The sequence below is a fragment of the Emys orbicularis genome, chromosome 12, assembly GCF_028017835.1.
Source record: "Emys orbicularis isolate rEmyOrb1 chromosome 12, rEmyOrb1.hap1, whole genome shotgun sequence".
In the NCBI taxonomy this organism is placed as follows: Eukaryota; Metazoa; Chordata; order Testudines; family Emydidae; genus Emys; species Emys orbicularis.
In genome coordinates, this window is record NC_088694.1 from 36,473,219 (window position 1) to 36,492,015 (window position 18,797).

An 18,797-nucleotide genomic window follows, 5' to 3' on the forward strand; every position below is an offset into this window, starting at 1 on the left:
CAGCCTTTATTAACTACCACCCCTCCCCCCCCCCCAGCTCTGCCATGCCACATGACAGTCTATTCTTTAATGATGGGATTTTCAGAAGAATGTAAAATTTAATGGAAGTTGAATTCCTACCTCCCTGAGGTTTGCTTGATAATTGTAGCCCCAGTCCTTCAAGATGCTGATGAATAACTTTAGCATCAATGGTGGGATTTTTTAAAATGAGCCTAATGGAATTAGGTGCCTGACTTCCATTAAATTTCAATAGAAGTTGGGTACCTAAATCCTAGATCTATAGGGTGAAATCCATAGGGAATACACTTCTACCTGGCATGCGCATTTATCTCTACAGGGCTCAAGTTGTTTTCACATCACCACTAGAACGCATTGAAAAGTGTTTTCTGTGAGAAGTTGGGGAAGGTTCACACAATAAACCAAAACTGAGGCTGATTTTTTCTGGATATGGTAAAACATTTCAGTTTTTGGTAAAATGTATGAGAGAAAAAATGCTCATTTTCAAAGTAAAAAACAAAAACAAAAAAAAACAAAATAATTTATGTGAAACCAAACCAGTGAATACAGTTTATTGTGTTACACAAGAGGTCAGACTAGTTGACTGCAGTGGTCTCTTCTGGCGTTGGAATATATCAATGGATTATTTTAATCAAAATTTGTGTTTTCAGTTTTTCATCTGAAAACTAATTCTTTTTAACTAAAATTCCAATTTGGTTGAACAGTCATTTTTAATAAAATAAATAAATACATAAAATTTGAGGAGTCCTGGTCAGCCCCAGGTAGCTCACACCGTAAGCTGGGTGCCATTGGAAGGTGAGTTCTAACCATTACACTCCTTCTACTGAAGTGCGGCCTGATGTTCTAGGACACCAGGTCAAACAGATTCAGCAGCCAGGTGTCTGACTCTACACTGGCTGTTTCATCCCTGCTCTCAAGAGACTTGGGCACTGAGGACATGAGTCTTTCCTCTCTCCACATCTGGGTGCTCACAGGATAAACAGCTGCCTGTTGGCCACATTATGTTCTCTTTCCTCCCAGGTACTCATTGCACTTGTACACATTGTTGGAGTGCCCTCCTCCTCCTGGAGTTTCACGGTCATGCCTCAGCTGGGGAAGACTGCGAGGGAGTCTTTGGGAAGCTGAAGGAAGTCCTGAAAGGCAAGTGGACCAGCGAGACTAGATTTACTAGATGTCCCTGTGTCTAATCATTTAAAATGGGATTTTCAAATGGGTCTAAAGTTGACTTCCTTAGGCACCTTAGGTAATCCCAATTATCAGGTGAATGAATTGCTGCCTGCTTGGTTCCATGACAACATAACAATATTTTCACAAATGCCCAGGGCTGTCCAGTACACGCAGGCTGAGGTTTTCAAAAGGGCCTAAGGGAGTTAACAGCCCAAATCCTGTTGCCTTTCCATGGGAGCTAGGCACTGAAACTGCCTTCACACCCCTTTGAAAATCCCTGTGCCCCTGAACACATCTGAAGCTTGTCCCAAATCTAACCTAATTTCACCCATTATTTAAGCAGAACACAAGGGCAAGAATTCCTACCAGAAGTGTTGTGAAATGAGTGAGACCTGGAGTTCAAAGACCTTGGCAGCAAGAATGGAGGAGTGTGCTGAATTCGGCAGGATTTTTGAAACAGAACATGGAGGCAAGTTTTATAGAAATATTTTGTCACTTAGACGGGGCTTTTCAAAGAAAGCCAGCCTCTTGGCTTTCCGAATTATTGCTCCAGAGGTGGGAACAAAGAACCAGATATGTCCTAAAAGGAAGAACATTCGTAATTTAACAATTTCTCTGCATAATTCATCATTCTGAGTGTTTCAGCTCTTTCTTCTACTGCTCCCTCCACTCCCCGTCACTTTAAGGGGAAAACCGAGAGATTTCTGATAATTCTTCTGGTAAAAATAACTAGGAGTACTTGTGGCACCTTAGAGACTAACACATTTATTTAAGCATAAGCTTTTGTGGGCTAGAACCCATTTCATTGGATGCATGCAGTGGAAAATACAGTAGGAAGATATATATAGATAGATAGATAGATAGATAGATAGATAGATAGATAGATAGATAGATAGATAGATAGATATACACAGAAAACATGAAAAAATGGGTGTTGCCATACCAACTATTACAAGTGTAATCAGTTAAGGTGGGCTATTGTCAGCAGGAGATTAAAAAAAAATGTAGTGATAATCAGGATGGCCCATTTCCAACAATTGACAAGAAGGTGTGACTAACAGTAGGGGGAATAGTTCTACTTTGTGTAATGACCCATCCACTCCCAGTCTTTATTCAAGCCTAATTTAATGGTGTCTATTCCCAGTGATTTAGATTTTTGAATTTGGCTTGGTACAATTTGGTTTTTAATTTTTCCGATTTTTAATTGCTTTAAATTTTCACAGCTGTGGGAAATTGTGGGGAGAGAGACTATAATTTAATGGCAGCAGATGCAGAGAGTCAGCAAATAAAAGCTTTATAAATAGTTAAAATGCAAACTGTTGACATCACATTAAAAATATACAAAGTTAATATCCTCAAATCAACAAATCTCACCTGTTTTTACAATTCACTTGCTACTCCTAACTTTCCTAGGCACTTTTGAAAATCCAACTCGGCACCTATCTGCATCTTTAGGTGCCTAAATACTTTCAAAACTCTTACCCTTAGATTTCAGATAAGAACATAAGAACTGCCTAATAGTCTGAACGATGGTTCATCTGGCCCATTATCCTGTCTCCGACAGTGGCCAGTCCCAGACCTTAGAACAGGCCAATTTTTGAGAGATCCACCCCTGATTTTCCCTCCAGGCTTCTGGCAGGTAGAGGTTTAGGGTTACACCAAGCACGGGCTTACACCCCTGATCATTTTAGTGAATATCATTTGACCTATCTTCCATGAACTTATCTAGTTGGGTTTTTTTTAAGCCATTTGTATTTTGACCATCACAACATTCCATGGCAATGAGTTCCACAGGTTAATTGCGCATTGTGTGCAAAAACTATTTCCTTTTGTTTGTATTACACCTGCTGCCTACTAATTTCAGCCACTCTTCACCCCTGCCCACTCACTCCATAACCCCCTTGTTCCATGCACATGTGCTACTCTTGCCTCACACTCCATCCTCATTCCATGTCCTGTCATACTAGAGATGCTCCTGAATTATGTGTATGTAAATGCAAAGAAACTTCCATTTTCAGTGGGGGCTACAACCACTCCTAATGGCCCAGCACATAGGAGAACCTGCATCATGATGTTCTGGCAGCACAGGCTCTGTCAGTCAGTCTGGGAGCTAGAAAACCAGACAGGCACACCCTGTTCTTCTGAGTCCAGCAGCCCCAGGGGAAGAATACCCTCTGTGTTTATTGAAATTATTCTACAAGGGGCACTACGCTACCTCAGTGCCTTTGGATCAACAAATACCCATCTCTGTCCCTACTCACACGTACTAAAAACTGAGGGGGAAAAAAGGAAGAACATGTCTACAGATTTCCTCTAGTTATTTGTTTTTACTTATTTTCAGCTTTGATTTTATTTTTATTAATTTATTTATTTTCCTTAACAGGAAGTGTATCGAGTGCATGTCAATTGTTTTGGAAAATCTGTATCTGTATCTTCCACTGGAGATGGGGGAGCACCCATAACTTTCTGTACAAATGTCGTAAGCAAAATGCCTTTGAATTGTACTTTCCACATGTATGTACATCCATGGGGTGAATTGCTCTCTTTTTCAAGGTTCTGTTTTGGCAGTGAATAGATTAAACAGAAAGGAATGAGAAAAGGGCAGTTGTGTTGTATAATAGGCTGCAGATGAGAACATAAGAATGACCATACTGGCTCAGACAAATGGCCTTCAAGTATAATGGGCACTAAGGGCAGCAGAGGTTGGGGGTGGGGAAGGGGTGCTATACTGTATAATGGGCACTAGGGACAGCAGAGGGTGGGGTGGGGAAGGGGCAGCTGTATAGTATAATGGGCATTAGGGGGTGGCAGAGGTTGGGTGTTGGGAAGGGAAGGTGATACTGTATAATGGGCAATAGGGGCAGCAGAGGGGTGGACATGGGAGGGGATGACTATACTATAGCCAATAAAGAGCTTTGAAGATAGTGTCATGAAAATTATCACGAATTCTGTATTTGGTAATCCCTATTGCCATATTACCCTAGTACCCCATGACAGGTAAAAATTTCCTTCTAGACAGAGACCTCTTATTATTCCCTTTGAACCAATGGAGAACAGAGGTACAAAAATGAGAAATGACTTTTTCAAGGTCACAGAGGGAGGATGTTGAGGACTATGACAATTATCACAGACCTACAAACATTCTTGTGCACGAGAGAGCATAAAAGTAGCAGTAAAAAGGGAATTTCTGTTTTTTGTTCCAACAAACTTTTTTGAATATTTTTTAATTTGCATTATCCACTCACGGCTATTTGAGAGCCAGTGTGGAAACATACTTTACAAGGATTTATTAGAAAGATATTACAAGGAGTCCACGTTTATCTGTAAGGCATGAGGTGCTCTCTGGAGCTGGTCAACATTTCACAAATGATATATTCATTGTGAGTAGAAAATGGCCATTTTCTAAACTCAACTTTTTCACAGAAAAAAATGTATCAAAGTTTTCTGGGGAATTACTGTATTGAAATCTCTGTCATTGTTGTTCATGAAAAACAGAAAATGAATCCGCTTCCATCCCTGTAGAATGAAACCACTTTGAAATTTCAACAGTTTTGGGGAGGTGGAAGAAATTACTTTTTTTCAGTTTTTGACCAGCTCTAATTGACTTTTTGAGTGTTCATGAGAAGTAAATAAAAGGGACTAAATGCAACTGAAGGGAATGTGGGGCTTTTTTTGAATACATGATTGTCAATGCATTGTTGCTGTGGTTGCCCACTCTGTTGTGAGCTAGGGTCAAAGCAGACGTTTGTCGTGCCTGGTTCTAGTATGATTCTGAATTTTCCCTGACTCAGAACTTCTTAATAAGTCATCCAGGATTCTCCTAAAATGCATACTTATCAAATGCTGGTTTGAATATGTGTTAATAGATGATGCCCATGTGCTACTGAGCCGGTTTAGAGGCTAATTTCTCAACATTAAAGCTGAGGTTTTCAAAGTGGCTAAGGGCAAGATTTTGGTGCCTAAAGATACGGACAGACGTCTGAGGTTAATGGGAGTTAGACACCCAGACTCAGATTGTTAAAGGTATTTAGATGTTGCTGTACTCAGCGTTGCAACATGTGACTGATCTGTCAATGGGGTTTTGGCTCCTAAGTGCCTAAATCCCTTTTTAAAATTGAGATGTAGTCTCCTAAATCTGTTAGGCACCACACACAGCAGCACCTAAATATCTTTAACATTCTGGGACCTGGGCACTTTTGAAAATCCCATTGGGCATCTCTGTATCCTTCGGCACCGACCCACCTTTGCAAGTCTGCCCCCTAGTGGTAATTACAGAAGCACCCAGCAGGTTAGGCACCTAACTCCCACTAATTTCAATTGGAATTAGGTACCTGTCAGTGACAAGGATGGGGGCGGTCATGCATAACAGTTAGAACAGGAGTCGGGCCTAGGGGTTACAGCAGGCACCAGTAGCTGGAATCAGAGCTGAGGGTCAAAGCCAAAGTCAGAGGCCAGGAATCAGAGCCAGTTACCTGCAGCAAGGCAAGGTGGGCACAAGGCTGAGGACAGGGTAGGAGCAGGAACTCTCACAGCCATGGGTCATAAGAACAGGTCTGCAGATCCCCACAGCCAGTCGGGTGCTTGGGCTAATCAGGTGACTCAGTGGGGGCCCAGCTGTGCTCATTAGACTGCCAAGAGGTTAAGCTAGCATGTAAGCAGACTAGCTGCAGGTCCTTACTCCTGACGGTGCCTAACCTGGTTAGGTTCCTTTGGAAATCCCACTAGGAGTTTATCTGCCAGTTTAGGCACCTTTGAAAATTCACACGGCATTCAGGAGGATTTGGGCACCTACCTCACTGTGACCCATTGGAAAAATCACAGCCTAAAACAATACTTGGATGCACTTTCGCAGGTGATGCTAAATCCACTGGCTTGGATAAGGACGAAGTCATCAACCTGATCGATGCCGGCATTGGCATAAATTCCGCCTACCCCCTTGTTCTGCGTCCAGAGAGGAAAGTGAAACTGATCCTTTCCTTTGACTTCAGCAGTAAGGATCCTTTCAAGGTAACTATTGTTATTTATTGTGATGTCACTCAAAGCCCCATTCAGGATTAAGAATCCATTGCCCAGGGCACTGCACAAATAGTCAGGACTTGACCCATGACACAATGAGGTTACACTGTAGTTAGCAGCAGTAATTTGGATTCCCTGAAGGTGCTGTGTGGATCACAATTTGAAATGTGTGGACGTATAGGATATACTGGGAATATCTACCTTATTCTCTGCCAAGGTCGCTTGTGTTTGGGATAAGGGAGTGTGATCGACCATGAGCGACTCAGTGTGACCTCTCTTTCACTTTGGATGTTATGGATGAAGAGGAAATTCCTTGAAGTTCAGTTTTACTCGGTGTACAAAATGGAAACTGCTTACTCCAAAGGTGTGCCTTTGTGTGTATCACAGTCCTATCTGATGACCGGAATGGTAATCAATAGGTTTGAGCACTTTTTATTTGTTTAGTACCTACAGAAACAAGTTTCAAAGTAGCAGCCGTGTTAGTCTGTATCCGCAAAAAGAACAGGAGTACTTGTGGCACCTGAGAGACTAACAAATTTATTTCAGCATAAGCTTTCGTGGGCTGCAGCTCACTTCTTCAGTTTTCATGAAGTTGATGGATTTCCACTCTATACGGCTAAATGCAGTGCCTTGCATAATGACAGGTTTCAAAGTAGCAGCCTTACTTGTGGCACCTTAGAGACTAACACATTTATTTCAGCATAAGCTTTCGTGGGCTGCAGAAGTGTTAGTCTCTAAGGTGCCACAAGTACTCCTGTTCTTTTTGCGGATACAGACTAACACGGCTGCTACTTTGAAACCTGTCATTATGCAAGGCACTGCATTTAGCCGTATGGAGTGGAAATCCATCAACTTCATGAAAACTGAAGAAGTGAGCTGCAGCCCACGAAAGCTTATGCTGAAATAAATTTGTTAGTCTCTAAGGTGCCACAAGTACTCCTGTTCTTTTTACAGAAACAAGAGCGCTCTAGCAGGAGGAGATGGGGTCAATAGAAATGTGAACTGAGTTCCAAAAGTCAATTAGAACTCTGCAAGCTCACTAAACTCAGGCTTACATATCACCATAAGTGATATTGTCTCCCTCTAGTGGCCACAGCTAGAGATTTTGTTTGAATTTGTAAAAACAAACAAAAAAAATAACAACACTGGTGCTTTTGGAGCTGAATGTCTGGGTTTGTATTCCTGCTTGTTACTTTGAGCTGAAGTTTTCAAGGCCACCTAATGGACTAATTTCAATGCAAACTGGGCATTCATAGCCCTTCGGAGGTTTTGAAAAGCTCAGCCACAGACTATGCATTGTTACACAAAGATTTTGGCTACACGGGTATAGGAACAGGGTCATGTGTGGTTTCCATTGGAGGCCTTCTATTTGTCAGTTCCTTAAGGGCTCTTTGGAATGTTTCCATACCATAGGTTAGGCATATTTTTAACTCTCTAGCCTGGACATATTAGTGGAATCACATTTTATTAGTAGAGTTGGTAATTTTTTATTTATTTATTTTAAAATCACTTTTCCCTCCTTCCCAGACCATCAAGAAAACTGCCGAGTACTGTGAGGCAAATAACATCCCATTTCCCAAGATAGACCCAGAAAAGCTGAAGGACACAGATACCCCTTCCAGTTGCTACATCTTCAGAGGGAAGGACGTTCCCACTGTCATGCACATCCCGCTCTTCAACAAGGAAAATTGTCCAGGTAACTTAATTGTACACCTCTTCTAAAAGTCTATAGGCTAGATTCACAAAGAGACTTAGGCACCTCATTGCCGGTTTACCCAATGAAATGTTAGGATAAGGCCTCACTGGGAATCACAAAACCCCTGCTCCACTGCCACCAGACACCATAGGTGCCTAAATTTGCTCAGTGCTTAAGTTTCTGCAGGAAAGTTCTCTCAGTGCCTATGTGTCAGTCTCTGGGCATGTCCACTGTAGCCCAATCCCGGTCTCCAGAAGCCTCTGGTGCCTGCTGGATCGGGCCCCACATGTGTGCTCTGACAAATGCAGGGGAGGGAGGCCCTCTCTCATGACTATTAGCGCAGTGGTTACAGCAGTCACCGAGGATGTGGAGGGCCCTGGTTCAAGTCCCCGCTTTGCCTGAGGGTGAGAAGGGATTTCATCTGCTACTTGTTAGCTGAACTCCCACTGAGTTGTGGGATATTCTGATGTAAGGCTGCATCAGCCGCCCCTCTTGAAGCTGTTACACTTTGGATAAATAATTGGAGAGTCAGCAGAGTAGAGGGACTGGGCCCCTCACAGCCTGTGTAAGAACTGTAACCACCAGGCTAAAGAGTCTTTGTCTCCACAGCTGAGAACCCCAAGTAAAGACAGGTGCCTCCTTCCAGCCCTGACTTGAATCATAGAATCATAGAATATCAGGGTTGGAAGGGACCTCAGGAGGTCATCTAGTCCATCCCTCTGCTCATAGCAGGACCAATCCCCAACTAAATCATCCCAGACAGGGCTTTGTCAAGCCTGACCTTAAAAACCTCTAAGGAATGAGATTACACCACCTCCCTTGGTAACCCATTGCAGTGCTTCACCACCCCACTAGTGAAAAGGTTTTTCCTAATGTCCAACCTAAACCTCCCCCACTGCAACTTGAGACCATTACTCCTTGTTCTGTCATCTGCTACCACTGAGAACAGTCTAGATCCATCCTCTTTGGAACCCCTTTCAGGTAGTTGAAAGCAGCTACCAAATCCCCCCTCCCCATTCTTCTCTTCTGCAGACTAAATAATCCCAGTTCCCTCAGACTTTCCTCATAAGTCATGTGCCCCAGCCCCCTAATCATTTTTGTTGCCTGCTGCTGGACTCTTTCAAATTTTTCCACATCCTTCTTGTAGTGTGGGGCCCAAAACTGGACATAGTGCTCCAGATGAGGCCTCACCAATGCTGAATAGAGGGGAAAGATCACGTTCCTCGATCTGCTGGCAATGCTCCTACTTATACAGCCCAAAATGCTGTTAGCCTTCTTGGCAACAAGGGCACACTGTTGATTCATATCCAGCTTCTTGTCCACTGTAATCTCTAGGTCCTTTTCTGCAGAACTGCTGCCTAGCCATTCGGTCCCTAGTCTGTAGCAGTGCATGGGATTCTTCCGACCTAAGTGCAGGACTCTGCATTTGACCTTGTTCAACAAGGACTTGGCTGCTGAACTCCCTCAGTGCTTAGCACATACCCCTCTCCTGGTCTTCTCTCATGGATTAGCTTAGGCCGCTCCCAGCCTAGTGCGCTGGCTTTCATGGATCACTTTCCAAGGAACCTGTCTCTCTTCATTCATGCACAGGGAGCCTGGGCACCTAACTCAGCCTTTGTGAATCCCAGTGATTTTCTAGGGGTCTAAAACTTAGGCACCATAACTCTCAGTGTCCCAACACCTGAAGTCCGCTGTGAATCTAGCCCCATGTGTCTGTATCGCTGATTTAAAGGGAGCTACTCCTGATTGACATTGGTGAAAATGAGCAGAGGAGCTCAAATATTGCCACCATCCACCATCTAGCCCTCTTTCCTGACTCTGACAGTGGCCAGCACCATATGAGTCAGAAGGAGGGGCACGAAGCACTGTAATAAATAATTATGAATAAAACTTTCCCAGAAAATTAGCTTATGTATGGGCTGATGCAGGGAGGTTTATATCTTTTACATTATATTTTAATTCAGTCTGATATAATCATGGATTTATAAATAATATCCAATCCTTCCTACAATCCTATTGAGAACCAGGCCCTGCTAGTTCTCTGCAGTATTGAGTTCCACGGATCACTTGTGTGCTCTGCAAAATAGTTCCCCATCACCAGTTTTAAATTTGCTGCTTTTCAGTTCATTGAGAGTCACCGTGGGGACAGAAATTAGCCCATTTGATTCATGCTTTTAAAGCCAAAAGTGCAAATCTTTATTGATCAATGTTTTAAAGTGTTTTATTTATATTTTATCAAAATCAAATGAATTTCTCTGGATTTACACCTTGTGTAATTGAGAGGAGATAATAGAATCATAGAAGATTAGGGTTGGAAGAGATGTCAGGAGGTCATCTAGTCCAATCCCCTGCTCAAAGTAGGACCAACCCCAACTAAATCATCCCAGCCAGGGCTTTGTCAAGCTGGGCTTTTAAAACTCCTAAGGATGGAGATTCCACCACCTCCCTAGGTAACTCATTCCAGTGCTTCACCACCCTCCTAGTGAAATAGTTTTTCCTAATATCCAACCTAGACCTCCCCCACTGCAACTTGAGACCATTGTTCCTTGTTCTGTCATCTGCCACCACTGAGAACAGCCTAGCTCCATCCTCTTCAGGTAGTTGAAGGCTGCTATCAAATCCCCCCTCACTCTTCTCTTCTGCTGACTAAATAAGCCGAGTTCCCTCAGCCTCTCCTCATAAGTCATGTGCCCCAGCCCCCTAATCATTTTCGTTGTCCTCCGCTGGACTCTCTCCAATTTGTTCACATCCTTTCTGTTGTGGGGCCCCCAAAACTGGATGCAGTACTCCAGATGTGTCCTCACCCAGTGCAAAATAATCGCTTCCCTCAATCTGCTGGCAATGCTCTTACTAACACAGCCCAATATGCCGTTAGCCTTCTTGGCAACAAGGACACACTGTTGACTCATATTCAGCTTCTTGTCCACTGTAATCCCCAGGTCCCTTTCTGCAGAACTGCCGCTTAGCCAGTCGGTCCCCAGCCTGTAGCAGTGCATGGGATTCTTCTGTCCTAAGTTCAGGACTCTGCATCAGATTTCTTGTAGCCCAATCGTCCAATTTGTCAAGGTCACTCTGGACCCTATCCCTACCCTCCAGCATATCTACCTCTCCCCCTAGCTTAGTGTCATCCGCGAACTTGCTGTGGGTGCAGTCCACCCACCATCCAGATCATTAATGGCATGAGTAGGCCACCTTCAGCAGGTAGTGGAAAGGAGGCATAACTCATGTCACTTACACTTCCTTTTAGCCTGTCGACATGTGAATTACATGAGATACAGACTTGTTTGGACTCAGTGGACAGATTCAGCTTTGACCTGCTGCACTGTAAATGCAAATGCAGATCCTCAAAAGGATTTAACTCCCATCAACCTTACAGCTGCCCAGCAAACAAAGGTAGCTGGCAGATTACTCTGCATTTTCCCTAGTTTTCAAAGGGAAGGGAAATAAAGTAGATAAACTGAAAGAGTTGGGAAGGGGGAACTCACCATTAAAGCATCTCCTTGTGGCCAGGGGTGGCATAGCAGCTCTCTCCCCATCTACAGCCCCCAGCTGATGGCCGCTCTGGTGGACAAAGGCACCGACTTCCCCTCTGCCCGGTGGGTGCTTGACCCTTGCCCCACCCCGCCCCCTTCCTCCAAGTCCGCGCCCCCCATTCCACCCCTTCTCCCAAGTCCCCGCCCCCCCACCCCTTCTACACCTCCTCCCCTGAGTGTGCCACATCCCCTCTCCTCTCCCTTCCTCCCAGAAAGTCCTAAGCACCGCCAAACAGCTGTTAGGTGGGGGGAGGGAGCACTGGGAGGGAGGGGGAGGAGCGGGAACGCGGTGTGCTCGGTGGGGGAGGAGAAGGAGGTGAGGAGGGGGGAGCTTGGCTGCCGGTGGCTGTGGAGCACCCGATACGTTTTTCCCCGTGAGTGCTCCAGTCCCGGAGCACCCATGGAGTTGGCACCTATGCTGGTGGATCACCTTTTCCCAGGACATGTCCCTTCAGCCAGGTCACAATGTAAATCCACCCCTTTCAGGTACCAGGGTCCCACAAATAAAAGTCCATTGTTCTTATATCACATCTCTGGCACCAAATCTGAGTCCTAGGGACGGTGCACAACCTTACCCCATGGCTTCCAGGCAACCTTGTCCCCTTCCCAATCACTTCATGCCACTTTCTCCAGTGTCTAAGGCTAGTTACACTTTGGAATGGCTTCCAAAGGATGTAGTGGAATCACCATAGAAGATTTTAGGAACAGCTTGGACAAACACTTGTCAGGGATGGTGTAGGTTCACTTGCTCATGTGTCAGCACAGGAAGCTGGACTTAGTGACCTCTTGAGGTCTTTTCAGCCTGACATTTCTATGATTCTATGAAAACCTCAGGAGTTGGCCATGTTGTTCCCATGCCTCTTTAGGTACCTGGATTCTATGCTTCTGGAATCTGTAAAAGTGTAAAACAGTACCACTGTTTTCCTCTCTTTGGCACTTACTCACCCCTTTTATTTCTAGATAAAATACATGACTTCAGAGAGAGGTATTCCACCTTTCATTTTTCCTACAAAGAGGATGATGTCAAAGAACTCCTCAAAAGAGCGAAGATGAACGTATCCAACAACAAGGAGAGGATTCGGGAGGAGATCCAGCAGATTGTGTCCTCCTCCACCAAGAAGTTTTAAAACCATGTCTCTGTTTTGCTCGTGTTCAAGAAGGACGGAAAATCTGAGCCTGGACCTGAGCGGCAATGTGACTATTTCAAACCTAAATGCAGTAGAAGGAGTTAGTTTCCCTGGGTTAGATTCACAAAGGGATTTAGGAACCTATCTGCCACTTTAGGTGCCTCAGTCCCACATTTAGGCACCCCTGGGATTCACAAAAATCTTGTTCAGGTGCTGCGAAATCCTATAGTGCCTAAACTCCCTTGGCACCTAAGTTGTTGCAATGAAATATCCTTAGATGCCTATGTTTCAGCCTCGGGGCATGTGCACTGCAGCCACCATCTTGGTGTCCAGGTTCCTAAACCCCAGAGTGATTCCTGACCTGTGAAAGACAGGCGTTCCTCTGCCTACCTCACCAATGGAGCCTGAGCCGTGATGTGAGAAGGAGGAAGATGGCCTCCCTCATAACTGTTAGCCCAGTCGGTAGCATACTCACCTGGGATGGAGAAGACCGCAGATCAATTTCTCTCTTTGCCTCATGGGGGAAGGGATTTGAAGCATATATGCTACTTATGAGGTGGGTGCCCTCATCACTGGGCAGTGGGGTAGTCTGATCGCGGGGTAGTCTTAAATCCCCCTGTTCAAGCCGTTCCACTGCGGATTAAAGACAATTTTGGCCAGACAGAGAGAAAGCAAGCATGAGAAGGAAAGGTCCTTTCATGAATTGGTAACTGGTTAAAAGATAGGAAACAAAGGGTAGGAATAAATGGTCAGATTTCAGAATGCAGAGAGGTAAATAGTGGTGTCCCCCAGGGGTCTGTACTGGGCCCAGTCCTAGTCAACATATTCATAAATGATCTGAAAAAAGGAGTAAACAGTGAGGTGGCAAAATTTGAATATGATACAAAACTACTCAAAATAGTTAATTCCAGGCAGACTGCAAAGAGCTACAAAAGGATCTCTTAAAACTGGTTGACTGGGAAACAAAATGGCAGATGAAATTCAATGTTGATTAATGCAAAGTAATACACATTGGAAAACATAATACCAACTATACATATAAAATGATGGGGTATAAATTATCTGTTACCATTCAAGAAAGATATCTTGGAGTCATTGTCGGTAGTTCTCTGAATGCATCCATTCAGTGTGCAGTGGCAGTCCAAAAAGTGAACAATATGTTGAGAATCATTAAGAAAGGGATAGATAATAAGACAGAGAATATCATACTGCCTCTATATAAATCCATAGTACGCCCACATCTTGAATACTGCATGCAGATGTGGTCGCCCCATCTTAAAAAAGATATATTGGAATTGCAAAAGGTTCAGAAAAGGGCAACAAAAATTATTAGGGTTTTCAGCTTGGAAAAAAGACGACTAAGGGTGGATATGATAGAAGTCTATAAAATCATGACTGGTGTGGAGAAAGTAAATAGGGAAGTGTTATTTATTCCTTCTCATAACACAAGAACTAGGGGTCACCAAATGAAATTAATAGGCAGTAGATTTAAAACAAATAAAAGGAAGTATTTTTTCACACAACGCACAGTCAACCTGTGGAACTCCTTGCCAGAGGATGTTGTGAAGGCCAAGACTATAACAGGGTTCAATAAAGAACTAGCTATGTTCTTGGAGGATAGGTCCATCAATAGCTATTAGCCAGGATGGGCAGGGATGGTGTCCCTAGCCTCTCTTTGCCAGACACTGGGAAAGGGTGACAAGGAATGGATCACTCAATGATCTGTTCATTCCCTCTGGGCACCTGGCATTCGGCACTATCAGAAGACGGGATACTGGGCTAGCTGGACCTTTGGTCTGACCCAGTATGGCCATTCTTATGTTCTTATGAGAAGCCTGATGGCTCTCAGTTCAGAGACCCAGGCTCCAGTTCCCCAGGTCTACAGCCTACAAAAGTGGGCCCGCAGGTGAGCTATGTGGAGGAATGCCTGTCTTCTCCCAGTTCCCGCACTGCTGTGGGGCTTAGGCATCAGTATGCCTAGAGCAGGACAGCCATGCGCATGCTCAGAGCATCTAGGGAACTCTTACTGCCAAAACTGAGTGTCAACTGAGAAAAGTGTCAACTGAGAAAAGATGTCTACAGGGTCCAGTGACAACTGAGTGGAGGTTTGGTGAATCCAAGTGAGGCCTGACGCTGTGCTTTAGGTGCAGAATATGGTAGCTGGGAGCCAAGTCCTTTTTAGATAGATAGATAGATAGATAGATTTTGTAAGACACACAAACATGCATGTTAGTTTGTCAGTGATCAAATGGCACCACAATAACACAGAAATTTACACTCTTCGGAATCATAATATTACAGCTGCCCAGCAAACAAATGTGTCTGCAAGATTTCACTGTGGGATTTCCTAGTTTACAAAGGGAAAGGAAGAAATGAAGTTTGCGCCCAGCTGTGAGCAATCTTCCAATTTTATATACATGCCTGGTAAATGATGAGTAACTTTACTGAAGCTTTAGAGTGGTAGCCGTATTAGTCTGTATCAGCAAAAACAGCGAGGAGTCCTTGTGGCACCTTAGAGACTAACACATTTATTTAGGATTAGGCCTGAATAAAGACTGGGAGTGGTTGGGTCATTACAAAACCTAAACCTAATTTCCGCAATACTAATTTCCCCCTATTGTTACTCACACCTTCTTGTCAACTGTCTGGAATGGGCCACTCTCATTACCACTTCAAAAATTATTTTTCTTCCCTTGGTATCCTGCTGTCAATTGAATTGTCTCCTTAGACTGACCTGACACTTGGTAAGGCAAATCACATATTTTCATGTATTTATACCTGCTCCTGTATTTTCCACTCCATGCATCTGATGAAGTGGGGTTTAGCCCATGAAAGCTTATGGCAAAATAAATTTGTTAGTCTCTAAGGTGCCACAAGGACTCCTCCTTGTTTTTACTGAAGCTGATGATGTTACTTCACATTTACTCTGTTAGAATCTGGCCTGTTATTTATAATGGTAAAATTTATTGCTTGTTAATTTCCAAATAGTTTTTCTTGTGCTGTGTGTGGCAATAACATTTTACAACCCTCTTTCCTTCTGCATGATGAATATTAAATAAATAAACTATAACGTCCTATCATTTTTCACCCTGTGTGTCTCAGTGCTAGAAATAGCCTCACTTTGTTCCACCACTGTCTGATTCTTCCATAGTAAGTGGGAGCACAAAGAACTAAATTCACAAAGGGACATAGGCTATGTCTATGCTTAAAATGATACAGTTGCACAGCTGTAGCACTTCAGTGTAGACGCTCACTACAGCGATGAGAGGGGTCCTGTAAGTCATTTACCTCCTCTAGAGGCAGAAGCTAGGAAGAATTATTCCGTCAACCTATTGCTGTCTACACCAGGCATTAGGTCAGAATAGCTACATCTCTGTTGATGTACCTTTTCAGTGTAGACCAGCCATTAGGCATTGTAATGCTGAGACATAAATTGCAGGTGCCTAGAAAATCACTGGGATCCACAAATCCTGAATGAGGTGCCCAGGCCCCTATGCAATGAAAAGGCAGGAATAGACATCTAAGAATGGGCTCCATATAAGATACCCCATCCTGGGAGCTGGCCAAGCTAGACCATGGGAGATGCCAAGGAGAGGACTGTGTGCTAAGCCCTGCCCCTCTCAGGATGTTCAGCACCTACCTTAGCTTGGGATGCTCAGCTCTGAACACTGTCTTTGAGTTCGGAGCTTAACGTGTTTTTTGGAAGAAGCCGGAGTGGGGGGAAGAGGAACGAACTCATGACTTTTAGCTCAGTGATTAGATCACTACCCTGGGATGTAAGAACCCCCCCCTCGAAGTCCCCCCTCTGCCTGAGGGGGAGAAAGTATTTCAGCAGAGATCTGCAACCTCTCAGGGGAGTGTTGAAAACACTGGGCTATGGGATATTCAGACATGTAGCACCCCCAGTGACTACTACTGAAGCTATTCCATTGGGGCTGAATAACAAAAGATCAAGGGGGCAGGATTCTGGGCCACTCCCTGTGACATTCTATACCTTGGGGGAGCACCCTGTAACCCCCCATATTCCTCATTTTTATATAATCGTGATCTTACATATAAAGCAGGCCTTGTGAGGTATCGGGAAAAAGATTATGATCTGCTGAAAATCATTTCTCTGTCCATATAGATGTATCATTAATGCATATGAAGTTATGAGAATTGTGTTGTATGGTTGTCACTAAAATATGTTGTAAGCTGGGGAAGCAGCCAGATATTGCCCCAGAGGCAACAGCAAGGCAAGTGACCAACACCCTGTTGGTGTCACTAGGCATAGCTACCAGGTAACTTGGGAGAGTGGAAGGCCAAAAGTGCCGATGAAACTCTTTTGCTCTGGGCCTACCTGAACCACAGAACTCCATCTTGTGAACTCTCACCTACTTCTATGCTAACTGCTTACATGCTAAAGCAAAATATGTAATGGTCAGCTTTTCTCTAGCAGACAGCTGCTGTTTTGCTCACTCACAAACGCCGTAGTGATAAGACGGTGGAAGACTGCTGCACTGCTTGCAAGGCCAAAAGATAAGCAGACGAATGGGAATTTTTCTAATTGTAACTGCTCGAGGAGGGAGGGGAGGGAGGGGTAAGAGGGAGTAACAGACAAAGGCTTACACAGAAACAGCTTGGAGTATAAAAAGGGAAATTTATTTGTATATGCTGCACTTGATTTGAGACGTGTTGGTCTCCTAGTGCCTATTCAGAGCTCTTGAATAAAGTTGGTTTTGCTTCTCCACACCTGGTGTGATTATTGGCGTAAAGCACACCGGGCAACGAACCCTGTTTGCCATCTCGGGGCCCATCTGGGCCTGACAACAGTTTTGGCGCCCAACGTGGGGCTCGAGGCTGAAATTTAGCCTTGCCCGGATCCCTCCTGGCGGCCGACGGATTACAGCGACGACCGACGCCCAGCGCGCACTGGTGACTTCATCAGGGGCCTCGGCGGAGACGTGTTTTGCTCGACCCCGGAGGGCACAACGGTGCAACGCACTCGAGTAGTGGAGAAGCAATTGGGGGCGACGGTGCAGAACCGGACCCTTGGATAAGGTAGGAACAGTCCAGTGGGGACTTTATCTGTTTTGACCTGGGGATGCCCAGAGTCTCCCTCAGTATGGGGCAGGAACAGAGTACAGCTGGCAGGGTACAGTGTACACCCTTAGAATGCATTCTGGGGAACTGGAAAGTGTTTGGATCTGACCAGTTGATTAAAAGTAAATTGAAAAGGTTCTGTACAGTTAATTGGCCTCAGTATCAGCTAGAGTGCCAAGAAAGGTGGCCACCGGAAGGATCACTTAATTACAACACGATCCTTCAGTTACTTTTGTTTTGTCAGAGAACAGGTAAATGGAATGAACATTTCTATGTGTATACGTTTATGGTGTTAAGAAATAGGACTGATATTTTGCTCAAGTGCCATTTGACTCCGACAGACTCGGTAGTAATGGCTGCTAAACCCCAGAACCCTCCTACTGTTGTAATGGCAGAATCGGTGTCCCCTTCGGCTCCTCCACCCCCACAGGCTTCAGAGAGTACCTCCCCCCCGGTGGGATTGTATCCGTTGATTACTGAGAATGTGGTAGTCTGTCCAGGAACACAGAATCGTGCAACCCAGATTGTGTCAGTACCTTTTAACCCTGTACATTTAGCTGCTTTCAAGGCAGAGGCAGGGAAGTTCTCGACGAATCCAAGCAGGTTTATTTCAGTCTTTGAAGGGTGTCTGGCTAGCCATAAGCCTGACTGGGATGATTGCAATATACTTATGAGAACCTTGTTGTCTGAAGTGGAGCGGAATCAGGTTATAGCTAAGTCTAAGGAGGAAGCAAGGAAGAAGGCATTTAAAGTTTAAAAAGAAAAGCTATTGGACACCAGAGGTTGTACAGAGTGGAATCCTCAGAAGTGAGTGTGCTTGTGCTGGTTTGTTGCTTCAAAGCTCTGTATAGAAGTTATGTTACTGAAAGGATGTATAATGGCAATGAGTATGTGTTAGTGGTTGGAGAAAAGGTGTATGAGTGAAGAGTGGAAGGTTCTTTTGTAAGTTAGAAGAAGCCGAGAAAGGGAGAAGGAAAAAGCACAGAATGAGTTAACAGGAAAATATAGCTAGCAGCTCAGTCATGCTGGCTCTATCCAAGGACATTGTTCACAGCAAGGACTTGGCTGACAACCAAGAGAAAGGGGGGCCTGAATGTGCCCAAGCAACTGTGAGATCTGCAAAATACTGCAAGGCATAATGAGGACAACAGAAGGGTT

The 18,797-nt window shown here is 44.4% G+C and overlaps 1 protein-coding gene across 1 annotated transcript in view; it reads left to right on the plus strand.

Moving 5' to 3' along the window:
* The window catches only part of LOC135887184 (cytosolic phospholipase A2 gamma-like), a 37,662-nt gene extending 25,105 nt beyond the window's left edge, over positions 1 to 12,557 (plus strand). Inside the window, exons 10-15 of the mRNA XM_065414961.1 lie at positions 1,039 to 1,158; positions 1,529 to 1,658; positions 3,573 to 3,664; positions 6,038 to 6,192; positions 7,729 to 7,897; positions 12,391 to 12,557. Of these exons, the coding sequence (XP_065271033.1) occupies positions 1,039 to 1,158; positions 1,529 to 1,658; positions 3,573 to 3,664; positions 6,038 to 6,192; positions 7,729 to 7,897; positions 12,391 to 12,557 (833 nt within the window). The remainder of the gene's footprint in view (positions 1 to 1,038; positions 1,159 to 1,528; positions 1,659 to 3,572; positions 3,665 to 6,037; positions 6,193 to 7,728; positions 7,898 to 12,390) is intronic.
* The last annotated feature ends 6,240 nt before the right edge of the window (positions 12,558 to 18,797 follow it).